The sequence below is a fragment of the Meriones unguiculatus genome, chromosome 15 (genome assembly GCF_030254825.1).
Source record: "Meriones unguiculatus strain TT.TT164.6M chromosome 15, Bangor_MerUng_6.1, whole genome shotgun sequence".
Taxonomy (NCBI): domain Eukaryota; kingdom Metazoa; phylum Chordata; class Mammalia; order Rodentia; family Muridae; genus Meriones; species Meriones unguiculatus.
The window spans coordinates 64,827,298-64,841,071 of NC_083362.1; the positions used below are offsets into that span (position 1 = coordinate 64,827,298).

Sequence of the window (13,774 nt, forward strand, 5' to 3'; positions counted from 1 at the left end):
CATCTCAGAAACCCGGAAGGGAGGGTTAGGAGGGCCCAGGAAAACCCATCTGCAGGTGGTGTCCTTTGATGTTCTAAGGCAGGCGCTAGGGTGCCTTGTGGGCGCTCAACACTTTGTTCCCAAGGCCAAAATGGGAAGGGAAGAGGAAGGGAGGGAGAGGTAGAAAGAAAGGGAGGAGGCCTCTGAGGAGGAAGAGGTGACTGGCCTCTGAGAAGGAAGAAACATTGCATCAAGCCGACTTTGGCAAGCGCTGGAAATTCTCCCCAGGAGCCAGACTTTCCGGGAAATAGTTTTGCTAGAAACCAGACAAAGATGGGGCAAGGAGCTGGGATGCGGGACTCGTGTGTGTAGTGAGGACCAGCTTCACCTTGGGTTCAAGGTTTGAAAGAAGGTGGTCACACAGCTTCCAGGCAGCGCTCGGAAAGGTGCGCTGGACCGGTGCACACGGAAGTCAGCGACTGAGTGGGGTCCGCACGCGGGTCAAGCGCATGGACTCCTCCTCGCAGTTGCAAGAGCGCTCCCGGGAGGGTGGGGGGCAGGTTGGTTAGGAAGAGGGATGACGTCGCGCACAAGGTGAAGGTGAACACCTGGGCGTCCCCGCGTGCTGGGCGGGCGCTAGGACCCGGGCGGTGCACCTGTTAGCTGGCGCGGCGCCCCGCCCGCCCAGCGCCGGGAGCACAGGGCTGCAGAGAGCTAGGCCAGGGCGCACGCGGAGGACGCGGACGCGCGTGGCTGCGGGTCGGGGGAGCGGGGTCGCAGCTCACCATGGCCGCGCTGCTGCGGAGCCTGCAGGATTCACAGCTCGTGGCTCGCTTCCAGCGCCGCTGCGGGCTCTTCCCGGCGCGGGAGGACAACCCTCGGGAGGACGACGAGGGCCCCTCGGAGAGCGCGACACGGGTCCCCGAGGTCGCGCATCTTTCCGCCAACCCGCAGGTAACCGCGGGCAGGTGTCTGCGGCGGGGAGGAGGGCGACGGCCGCCCGCGTGCCTGCGGGTCCGGGCCACTCTGGGATGGGGACATGCTGGCGCCAGGCGCCGCCACCCGGCTTCCACCCTAGGGAGGGTACAGTCCTGGGGGTGGGGGGGAGGACAGTGACCCGAGGCCGCCCTCTCTCGCTGCAGGTGGCAAGCCAAGTCTTTTCAGATAACCACCCGGAGCCTTTGCATGCCTCTGTGCAGAGACTTTCTACTTTAATTACTTTGATGAGTAAGTCCGTCTTTCTGTAGATTCTGCCCGAAGTGATAAGAGTGTTACGTAACTGGAAAAAAAAAGGAGCGAGGATGTCCTTGGCACTTTGCTGGGACACAGCCTGAGAACTCTCCTAGGAGTCCCTAGGTTGCCGCCGCATCCCCTTCCTGCTCCGTACAGACTCGGGAGGCGCGCGGTTTGCTTTGCTGCAGCACGGACTCTGATCTCCTCTGAGATCTACATCCCAACCCCCAGCCACCCTCAGGGATGGGGAACCAACACCGGTCTCCCTCCCGACATCCCCTAGTCTTGGGGTCCCTGGCTGGTCTCTCATGACTGGTCCTCGGGGCCCTTTCGCTAAGTGCTTTGCATCCCGAGAAAGGTTACACAACCCTGCCGCAGCTTTGCGTTGGGCAGCGCACAGGGCTAGGCAGGCGGCAGATGGCAGAGAGCTCGTCCCCTCTGGGCGCCACCAGCAGCTGCCCTTTCCCTTGGCTAGGCAGAAAATAGCAAGCCGGGACGTAAAGCAATTCTTTTTCTTCTTCCTCTTTCTCTTCCCCTCCTCCCCTCCTCTTCCTCCTCTTCCTCCTCTTCCTCTTCTTTTGTGTTTCGTCCTTCCTGAAAGAGTCTGACGACTGGAAGGTGACAATGTTCTTATGTATAGATAACTAGTTAAGATCCTGGCTCTTGTGTAGGATAGAATACTAGAAGCATTGAGTTGCAGAATTAATTTGCAAAGGTGGCAGTGGGCTGGTCGTAGGTTCTCAGCTGGAGAAATTCTTCTTTATGTTATTTTCACTGTGTGGTTCCTTCGTTGCGCTATATGGCATGCTGGTAGCTTTTAGGCTAATTCACGTCTCAGAAGTCCATACAGGCAGTGCATAAGACCAATGCCCCACCCCCAAAGGAGGCATTTCCTGCACAGGCACCCTGCTTAGACTCATGACCGGCCCAGCATGGGCCCCTCTCTATGGAACTCCCCCCCCCCCCCCGTTTCTGCTCTTCCTAATTCAGGAAGCCAGGGATGAACTTTTCCACTAGTGTTTCTTAAAGTGTTTTATACCACCCCCATAACTTGATTGCACATTCTAAGGACTGTTTCTTTTCTTCACCCCCATACTCCCTAACCCCCCTTCAAACAAAACCCAGAGCTGAGCAGGTTTCTTGTTTCTTGGAGTGCCCAGATGGTTTGGGGACATCAAGGAGTTGGGTTCTAGTTCCCAGCCCACACCACAAACTTAGAATCCTAAAGTCCACGAAATAAAAGAAAACTGAAAGTTCAGGATCATAAATCCCTGTAGTGGCTATAACAGGAGGAAAAAAAAATTAACTCAAGACCTTTTGATAAGGGAAGGGATTGTGAGTGTTTTTAAAAGGTTTGTTTTAAAAGACTTGGGAAGGTTAATCCTTAACAAATACATGGGAAGTTTCCCTAGAGAATAAATTGCATCCCTGCCCACAGATAACTCACAGGGCTTTAAGGTGGCAATTGGGAAAACTCAAAGAAACTCAAAGAAAACCCTGTTTTCTTTCTCCGTTGGCTTTTACAAACCAGATGGAGGCTGAACAGCCTTTCAGTAAAATAAATACATAAATAAATAAATCTAAAAGACAACTTCACTGTGTAGCCCAGGATGGCTTACAAATAGTAAGTCTTTTTTTTGCCTCATCCTCCCAAGGCCAAGGTTTTGGGTGTGTACCATCAAATCAGACACCCTTCAGCAATTCAAAGGCAAGCTTCTCAATATGCTCCTGGCTGATTTCAGGTTCTCTCTGGTTCTGTGAGTTCTCCCTGCGTCTTGAGGTTTGTTGATTGCAGAATGGACTGTCTAACCACCTTTGTGTGGGGATCTGATGATGCCAGCCTCTTCCTGAAGGCTAAATCTCCAGCAACTCCGGAGCTTTGTTTGTTCTGCTCATTTTCTTCTCCAGGATTTTCACCCTCTTCAAGCTCTGTGAATTTTGTGGCTATTTAAGCATAGATATCAATACAAAGATCAATAGCTTTTAAGATTTTAAACAGAGACTACTAAAGATCAAATTAAAATATCAAATGATTTTTTTCCCCTGCATAGCCTAGAAGACAGCCCTGGGACATTGATATAGGATTATTCAAACAGCTGAGAAGTTAATTCCTTCTTTACTTTAGGAGTTACTTTAGCTCTCAATGAATCTAATTCATCCTCTGCATTTTTCTGTGTTTATTTTAATCCTTAACACTGGACTTGTAAGGAAATGGATAAAGACTTCTGCAAATTCCCCTAATACCACACACTTTTGGGTTAAAGATTAACTATATCTTTTACGACCTAGGGTGTGGCTTGGCTTGCGTGAATCTATCATTGGAAAAAAAAAAATGGATAGGGCCTTAGACATTGCCCAGTAGGTCTGAGTTCCTAGGGTTGAAAACTCCCGAGATAACTGCCCAGTTTCGGGAAGCCAGATCTTTTCATTCTGAAGTCTGAAGTTGAAGCTTCTAGGGCAGAAATTCCAGGGCTTTCATGTATGTGCCTTTTTGAGAAGGTGTGAAGTATCATACCTGGCTAAACAGGGTAGAAATGAGAGAGAGGGAGGTACTACCAGCTGACAATGTAACAAGTTTGCAGGGTTAACCATTGGAGGCCATTCTTCAGTGGCCTATTAAGTAGTATCCTGCTCCAAGCAAGGATCCTAGGAATGGGTAGGGAGGCAGAGGCCAGAAGAGAGCTGTATTTATTTGTTCTGAGGTAAAGCCAACCTTTGATTCAATGGTGTTTTGATTTCTGACATCATTGCTTGCCCAATATAGTTGTGTTTAGGCTTTGCATAGCCTTTCTTCGTCATTATGTTGGACTGGGCATGAGCTTTCCAAACATCACTGTGCTCAATAAATACTTTTGGACAACTGCTCACACAGTCTAAAATTTGGTCAGGGAGGAATAGAATATAGGTTGTGTTGAAAATTCTTTGTTTCAAACTGCCTGATGGTGGCACACACCTTTAATCCTAGCACGTGGGAGGCAGAGGCATGTGGATCTCTGAGTTCCAGACTGGCCTGATCTACAGAATGAGTTCCAGGACAGCCAGGGCTGCACAGAGAAACCCTGTTCCTAGAAACCAAAACCAACCAACCAAAAACAAAAATCTTAGCTACAAGACATCATAATGATATTCAACGCATTTGCTGATTAATAAAAACATACAAAATAAAAATAATGTAGGAGAGACTATTAACATATTGTAAACTATTACTGTAAGTGTTACAGCTCTGAGGGGAAAGAGTTCCTGGTAGTTGGGAGCCAAGGAATGCCACAAAGTCTTACTACACAACAAACCTCACATGAGAGTTACTGGGAAAGACAAGAAGGTGGCTGCCTCTGACAGAAGCAAGGAGAGAGGAGAAGCATCAGGGAACTGAATGGGAGACATTCAGACTTATATAAAGTTTCTAAACTTATATAGAGTTTCTTGGGGGGTGAAGTTTTTCAGGGTGGCCTGGGATTGGTGGCATCTTGTAGACTGATCTTGGAGCAAAGCTCAGGTATTGGTGGGTTTTTAAAACCTGAAAGTGAGCTTGGAATTAAAAAAATAAAATAAAATAAAATCACAGTTTAAAAAGGTCAAAGGTGAAACGATGCCGCAATCATCATTTCTGATGAGCAAGAATACCTGCAAAATAAATGAGAAGATAAAAATAACTCACACTTCTTGATTTTTTAAAACAAAAATTTCACCAACAAAGAGGATGCATGTCCTGTAGTGAAGCTCAGACCCACACAACTAAGTTTCAGAAAGACCATTCTTTTCTTTTTTTTTTTTTTTTGGTCTACTTCATATAATGGTTATTTTTTGGTTGCTGTGACAAAACACCATGACCATGGCAAATATGGAAGAAAAAGTTGATTTGGGTTTATGGTTCCAGGGGGAGAAGAGTTCATCATATCAGGGAAGCAAGTTCTAGGCTCTGCAGGAGCAGGTAGCTGAGAGCTCATGTCTTCAAGCAGAGAGTAAACTGGAAGTAAGATGCGAGGCTTTAAAAGCTCAAAGCCCACCCCCTCCCCATGTACATTCTTCAGCAAGACCTCTCATTCTAAGCTTCCCCAAGCACCAACTGGGGACTAATTATGCAAATCCTGTAGTCTAAGTGGTGCAGTTCTCATTTAGACCATTCTTGCATTCTTGTTTTCTTTTCAGTACTGTTTGTATTGTGGGTATATTATAGTATTTTTCAATGAATGCATTTTGCAAGATGCAAAACAATAAAGCTTCTATTATAAAACACACGGGGAAAGACAGGTTGTTTAAGCAGTCTTTGTACTTCTGTTTTCTCTCTTCACGCTTTTGAGGCCCACTAAGCCACCTGTAACTCTGCATAACACCTTCATTGGATCAGTGATTTGCTAACCTCCCAGGGGTCAGAAGACTGGGACCTGGCTCTTTCTTCTCTGTCATTTGGACTTCTCTGAGCCTCTCTTGTCCCTTTTGCACAAGAGTGGAGTTGAACAGAATTGTGTTTTGCTAAGTGGCTGTACATTATAGTCACTTGAAGGAACTGAACTTTTAAAAAGTGAGTCAAACAAGCAAAATAACGTCTAGAGCTGGCTCTGAGTGTCTAAGTGACTGGGAAGCTTGGAATTCCACTTTCCTGGGACACACACCCTTAGGATGTTTAGTATAGGGGCAGAAATGAGCCCGGCAGTGGTCATGACAGCTGTGACATTTTTATTTCATTGACTTCAAGTTTTGATTATCCTTTTTTGAATGTTCAGGTTTGAATGGTTAAATGCACCACTTTGAAAATATAGGTTTGATGATTTCTTTTTTTTTCTAGTTACAGATGTTATCATTGTTCAGAGGTGAGAGTTTGAGAGACCATGAAGGAAAAATTTACCCATGTCCTTGTACTGCCCAATAACAACTGCTCAAACAAAGTTCATCATGATATTTAATGGTTTCTTGTTACTCCATCACATGGGAATTTCTTTGCTCTATTGCTGGGCCTTAATATCATTGCCAGTTTTTACAATAGAAACAACAGCATCTTTATATAAATGTATTTCCACCTACCACTTGTAGTCTCCTAATTTAAATGTCCAGACGGGGCATGAAAGATCAAAGGTATATGTTATGACTTTTTATAGATTTTATGAATGATCTCAGAGGCAGGGTGTAATAGGGTGAATAAGCATGAACACACACTCCCCACTCCTTGCCAAGGTGATGCAATTAATGAGTTCTTGCCTTTTTGGAATAAATAGGGCTCTTGTATCTCCTCTTTGCTTCCCTCGTTCCTAACTATTGATCAGCCGCCATGTTTCTGGGACACTCATCTATCTCAGCAACACAAAGACAAATGAATTTAGGCCCTGGCCCTTGGTGAGATCAAATAAAGATGGCAACATGAAAAAATTAGAATGGAAAAATGAATGCAGGGCTGGAGAGATGGCTCAGCTGTTAAGAGCACTGGCTGCCTTTCCAGAAGACCTGGATTTGATTCTCAGTACCCACACAGCAGCTCACAGCTCTCTGTAGCTTCAGTTCCAGGGTAGCCAAGATCCTTTTCTGGCCTCCATGGTCACCAGGCATGTGTACTTGGTGCACAGACATTGCGTGAAGATAAAACACCCATATACATGAAATAAATCATTAAAAAAAAAAAAGGAATGAATTCAGGAGACAGGTGTAGGTGGAACTTGGTTCCCTAGCAGAGACCTTGATGTCTCATGTTAAGGCTTAAAGACAATAGGTAAAATAGATACAAATAAGAGAAACTCACTTATTTGGAGCTCCTCGAGAGCTAAAACTTGACACATGTCACTTTGGGCGGATGATGACGAGATCAACATGAGATCAGATTACAACTGGAAGAAGACTATCCTACCTAAAAGGGGTAATTAAACACCTAAAGACAGTTAAAGCAATAAGTCGTCTGAATATTTTAGTTCAATTAAGAAAAAATCACTCTGCATGCATGCCACTCCCCAAGTCCACTGATAGGGGAGGTTCTCCTCTCCTTTCTGATCTTAGTCCATCAGTTCACATCAAAAGTGGCTGCATTGTCCTCTACTATGGCCTGGTAAGGCTGCTCCCCCTCAGGAGGAGGTGACTAAAGAGCAGGCCAGTCAGTTCATGTCAGAGGCAGTCCCTCTTCACATTACTATGTAACCCAATTGGACTCTGAACTGCCCTGGGCTACATCTGTGCAGGGGTTCTGGGTTATCTCTATGAATAGTCCTTGGTTGGAGTATGAGTCTCTGGGAAGTTCCCTGTGTTCAAATTTTCTGGTTCTGTTGCTCTCCTTGTGGAGACCCTGTCCTCTCCAGCTCTTACTATTTCCCAGTTCTTACATAAAATTCCATTCACTCTGCCCAACAGTTGCCCATCAGGCTCAGCATCTGCTTTGATAGTCTGTAGGGCAGAGGCTTTCAGAGGACCTCTGTGGTAGGTTCCTAGGTTGTTTCCTGTTTTCTTCTTCTTCTGATGTCCATCCTCTTTGCCTTTCCGGATGGGGATTGGACATTTTAGTTAGGGTCCTCTCTCTTGCTTAGTTTCTTTAGATGCACAGGTTTTAGTGGGTTTGTCCTATGTTGTATGTCTATATGAGTGAGTATATACCATGTGTGTCTTTTTGCTTCTGGGACAACTCACTCAGGATGATCCTTTCCAGATCCCACCATTTACCTGCAAATTTCATGATTTCCTTATTTTTCATTGCTGAGTAATATTCCATTGTGTAGATGTACCACATTTTCTGCATCCATTCTTCAGTTGAGGGGCATCTGGGTTGTTTCCAGCTTCTGGCTATTGCAAATAAAGCTGCTACAAACATGGTTGAGCAAATTTCCTTTTTGTGTGCTTGAGCCTCTTTTGGATATATGCCTAGGAGTGGTATGGCTGGATCTTGGGGAAGCACTATTCCTAGTTGTCTGAGAAAACGCCAGATTGATTTCCAGAGTGGTTGTACAAGTTTACATTCCCACCAGCCATTGAAGCAGGACAGTCTCCCCAAGCATGGTTGGCTACCATAAAAAGCTAAAATGTTACGCTCAGGATGCGAGGCTAAGCACTGCACTCAGGGTCAGCCGCTTTCGACCCAGAGAAGAGCATGTCTGATTGCATGCGGGTTGATGCCCCAGGTCCTGCCTCTGAGAAAAAGGTATCGGACAGGTCTGATGCTCTTTGGGTGGATGACACCTAAATGAACATCAGTACAAAGTCCCAATTTATTTCTAATATCAGAGATCAGACCTCTACTCTTGTCTGATGCATCTAAAACAAAAAGGGGAAACTATAGAGAGCTGCGTAATGCCACGCCTTAAAGATGGAGCCGGTTTCCGCCTTCCACCTTCCCGATGGTGAGTGCTCTCTGTCACAAACAACTCCACATTTGGCTAAGGCTGAGGATCTGGCTTGCTTCCATGTATGTGGACCTATCTGCATTGCCCACGTGGCATGCTGAGGTTGGCTACCCAGAGGCTATTTAAGCTGTGGGCTGGCTTTCCCCAGGGTCCGAGGATTGTTCAAGGTTCCTGAATAAACTGCATTGAAAAAAAAAAAAAAGAAAAAAGAAAAAAATCACAAATGCTCTACTCTTCATTTAGGGAGATAAAACATGGCTGTTTGTGCTTTACATTTTTAATTTTTTTTTTCAGTGCTGAAGTAAAAACTCAGTATACTAGGCAAACATTCAACTGCTGAGTTACATTTTTCCTGCCAGAATTTATTTTTTTGTTTGTGTGTGTGTGTGTGTGTGCCTGTGTGTGCGCGCAAGTATGCACTGTTGAATGTATGTGGGGGTGGAGCCCAGAGGTCAATCTTAGATGTCATTCCTGACTCATCCTACATCTTGTCTTTTAGACAGAATCTCTCACTGGCTGACACTCAGCCAATAGGCCAGGCTGACTGGCCACTGAGCCCCTGGAATCTGTCTGTTATCCTCATTCTCGCAGTGTAACCATTGCTGGGATTAAACTACAAGCAGGCACCACCATGACCATTGTTTTCACATGGGTTTGAGGGATCAAACACTCAGGACCTGTTGTTTGCAAGGTGAGCACTTCAATTGAACTGTAGATTTGTTTTAATCCAGAAACATGGCTACTCTGGCTGGAATAGAGACACATCCCTTAGCATACACCTTTACCATCAAACGGTGAAGGTAAAGTTAGATGATAAAAGGCAGCACACGTTTGAAAAAAAAAGGTTCAGTTGAGAGGCAGTGCAGGTGAGTTGAGTTTGTGGCAGTTCAGTTTGTGGAATTCAGAAACAGTTTTACCAGGAGAGTTTTACAGAGATGGGTTGGAGAGAGAACAAGCTAGACACAGGTGAAGACAGAATGAGCCAGAGAAGGAGCCGGAAGGTAGAACAGATTTCGAGAGTTAGTTTACGGCCAAGCAGAGCAATTCAGTCAGAAGCTGAAAGAAGCTAATCTGAATCAGTCAGCTTGGAGAGGAGTTTGAGCCAGTACAACTGAGTTGAACCAGCCAGCCAGGGATCCAAAAGAGCTAGAATGGGTGAACTTATGTAACAGTAAGTCTCAGAGGCTGAAAACATTTTAGGCCTAGATTATATTGTACAGAGGCTAGAAGCCTCCAGGATTAGGCCTTGGTTAGCAGAGAGCGGCAGGAAGCTATGAAGACAATTGCATCAGTGAAATAAAAGTTACTTTTACATTGAACTGTTGCCTCAAACTTACACCCCCCTGTCTTTTAAATATGGGCTGTACATAGGGGCTTGCAGAAAATATTATATGGAAAAAAGAGAGTGTAGAAATAGAAGACAGTATTTTAGCCAGGTGATCAATGTCAGCACCAATAATGAAAGTCATATTGGCAATGTATACTCTTGATGGATATGTAAATGATAGAACCTAACACATAGAAACTGTCAGGCTGCATGTCCTGACTGATATTCTACAAAACTGTCGAGGTCATCAAAAACAAGAAATAAGAAATAGTCATAGGCAAGAGGAGCCTGATGACTGGAAACTGATGACTGGACTTAACAATCCCTGAATCAGACCATGGGAGAGAAAAATAGACCTTGGGTAAAAACTAAGAGTTTGTATAAAGGATGGACTTCAGCTAATTATAATGTATCATTTTGAAACAAATTACAATACTAATTTAAAGCCTCAGTACCAGTGTAGATTGGCAGTAGAATGTATGGAAAGATGTAGCCACACTATGGTCCTAATTTTTAAAATAAATTTAAATCTGCTCTAAAAATAAAGTCTATTTAAGATTCAATACATGGAAGGCTAATTGAAAGGAATTGAAACAGGGAATCCTTTATAAATATGTGGGCAGGGGATGAAAAAAAATCAGCATGGGAAAATGAAGTAATTTAAAACATCAGCCTCGGGCTAGCAAGATGGCTCAGTGGTTCAGAGCACTGGCTACTCTTCCAGAGGACCCTAGATCAATTCCCAGCATCCAGAGCTCACAACTGTCTATAATCTAGCTCCAAGAGTTTTAATACCCTCACAGAGACACACACACAGGCAAGACAGCAATGCACATAAAAAGGAGTAAATCATTTAATAAAAATTCAACCTCAGTGTGAAAGGGGAGAGTAAGGGGTTTTGGTAACACCTGATGAAATGGCAGCTGAGCTGAAAGGCAAGTTCCTAATAGAAGAAGATGAGGCCCTGAGCAGAGAACTGTGGCCTGAAGAGGTGGGTAATAATTTGGGGCCTGCCTAAGCATGCAAGTGTTGTATTTGATTCCCAGCAAGACACACAGACAAACACACACACACACACAAACTCACACTGACTTTTTAGAGAGAGGTAATCACACACAGCAAGGCAAACGCTGAGGAAAATACACGTTGAGCTCATACTCCATGTACCCCATTTATCATACCCAACCAGTACACCCTTTTGACCAGGTTCCATTAGAATATTCAGGGATATTGAGAACCTGGCTGACCCCATTTATAAAGCTGAGTTTCTCTGGAGAAAAATGGAGGGTGGATTTGAAAGAGTGAATGAAAAGCCTCAAGCACTGCTGCATTAAAAAAGCTTGGTGTGGCCATCCTGATTGGCATGTTGGGCTAAAGGCATGTTGGGCAGGCTAAGGCTAAAGCCTTAATGTTTCTGGACTTCACCCTAAGGACATGAGGATGGTGAATCAGTTTCACTCCTCAGGTTAATTAGAACCGGTGACGAAGAACAACAGTTTTAGAAGGAACTTTATGGTGTCTCTGTGAAGGAGGATATGTGATATACAGTAATGCTCACCTGGGAATTAAGAGAGTTGGTGCAAAAGCCCTTTAGACAAAATTGTAGGATGCAAACCATGGTGCATATGGGACTAGTGAAAGCCGACTTTAATGTCTGTTTGGGGTTCTTCGTGGTATGTTTTCTTTCTCATACAAATGGCTTCTTAAGATGTAGGTCATCATATTGCAGATTGTGGGGCTATCATTATAGCTATGTGCTGATTGGCTAAGGATCAAGTCATTGATCTTGTGGGCTGGACAGCATCTTATGAAATGGTCTGGCCTGGGCTTCATCCATCTGGGATCCACCTGTTGGGTACTGACTAATAAAGTTCATCTGACTACTAATGGAGGTGTGGGTTAAATCCCTCTGCCCACCTGAGGGAGACAGAGTGAGAAACCCAGATGCAAGGACTTAAGGAGAGTTTGTTGATAAACTTTGGGGAAGAGAGGAGATGCCATTCAACAGAAAGCTTAGGGCTGGAAAGGCAATAGGAAAGCAGGTGCCCAGGTGCAGAAGAGAGCAGTAGTAATGGGAAGAGTAGGACAAGCTCGGAGTGGAGATGGGAGATGGGAACTCAGAGGAAGCTGCTGAGTCTGGGGGACTTGTGGGAAGGGAACTGTCGTGTAGCCACCGACCTCTTGCTTTTGCAGGAAGTCATCTGCAGGAAGGGATCTCCCTGTGCAGCCAGGACGTATTGGTCCTTGCCACTAGTGTAGATTTTTTTCAAGATTATTTGTTTTTTAAATTTGTGCAAATGTATGTATCAAATCCGTTCCCTAAGGGCTCAGGGAACCTTGTAGAAGAGGTGGCAGAAAGAATCTAAGAACTAGAGAGGATGGAGGACACCAAGAAAACAAGGCCCTCTAACTCAACACAATAGAGGCTCATGTGAACTCAGAGACCAAGACGGTGTGCTCAGGCCCTGCACAAACAAAGCAAACAAACAAGCAAACAAACAAACATAGTCTTTGTATTCACAAAGTGGAATCCTATGCGTAGCCATGCAGGAAACTATGGATTACAGCTACCTGGATAGGAGGACAACCTAACCTCACAATTGTCTTCTCTCGGTTATAAATTTTGGTTCCAGGTCAACACATCAGCAGCCATGGTTCTTACTAAATTCTCTTTCCTTGGTCATGTAAATGTCTTTAGAAGAGTAACAAATAAAGATTTATTTATTTAAAGTTTGTGCATATGTATGTGCACCTGTGTGTATGTACATGCATCATGTGCCCCTGGGGGTCAAAAGACTTTATTGGATTCCCTGGACCTGGATTACAGGTGGTTGTGCCACCATGTGGTTGCTGGGAACTGAACCCCAGTCCTCTGCAAGAGCAGCAACTGTTCTTAACTGCTGAGCCATCTCTCCAGCCCCACTTTATAGCGTGGTGTGTAGTTGCTATAGAATCTTCTTCTTCTTCTTCTTCTTCTTCTTCTTCTTCTTCTTCTTCTTCTTCTTCTTCTTCTTCTTCCTCTCCCTCCCTTCCCCCTCTCTCTTTCTCTGTCTCCCTCTCTCTTTCCCTGTCTCTCTCTGCTGTGTTGTGTTTAAGAACACGTGTGAGCTTGAATTTACATGTATATACGTGTTGTGGGAGGCCATGGGATAACCTCAAAGGTCATTCCTCTGGACCCTTCACTTATTTTTTGAGGCAGAGTCTCCCACTAACCTCTAGCTAGACAAGTAGGCTGAATTCGCTGGAGACTAGACCAACCCCAGCAAGCCCCAGGGACCCATGGTCCCTGCCTCCCTCCCTCCCACACCTACCTTTTTATTTATTTAGAGTGTGGGTTCTGTGGATCTAACTTAGCTCCTTATCCATGACATCCCAATCCCTATTGTCGCTATCACTCTTGTTGAAATGGGACTAAGTGGATTTGGAGAAATCTAATGGGAATTTATTATCCCTCTAATGTTAAATCCCTCTGTTTACCCGTGTACCTCCAGTCCTAACATGTCCCTGGAATAAAGCAAATTCAATCCTTTTTTTTTTTTTTTTTTTTTTTGGCGGTGGTTCTAGGGATTGAAACTCAGGCATCCTGCATGCTAGTAAAAACTCTGAGCTATCCCCCAAGTTCAGTACTATGTAATGAATGAAAACATGCTGTATATGTGAAGTGGAGTTCACTTTTTCCCTACTTGGCGTCAGTGTGAACACCTGCCGTCTCCTTTCACAGTGGAGGGTGAGACTTTTTTCATGCCCTCACCTGGCTGCATCTTCTTTTAGCTTTACAGTGTTTACAGTGCTCGTTCCTGTCTTTTCACCCAGGAAATCGATGAAGGGTTTTGATTAATGAATGACTTTTAATTGTTTTCATTTCTTCTGCTGGATAGCTTAAAGGGGAGTGTATGCATTGCTGGAATTGTGGTTGGTGGTG

General features: G+C 44.8%; 1 protein-coding gene across 1 annotated transcript in view; it reads left to right on the forward strand.

Annotated features, from left to right (window-relative positions):
* The first annotated feature begins 505 nt into the window (after positions 1–505).
* Sgpp2 (sphingosine-1-phosphate phosphatase 2) overlaps positions 506–13,774 on the forward strand; it is a 105,439-nt gene continuing 92,170 nt past the window's right edge. Inside the window, exon 1 of the mRNA XM_021638590.2 lies at positions 506–933. Within this exon, the coding sequence (XP_021494265.1) occupies positions 766–933 (168 nt within the window). The 5' untranslated portion in view covers positions 506–765. The remainder of the gene's footprint in view (positions 934–13,774) is intronic.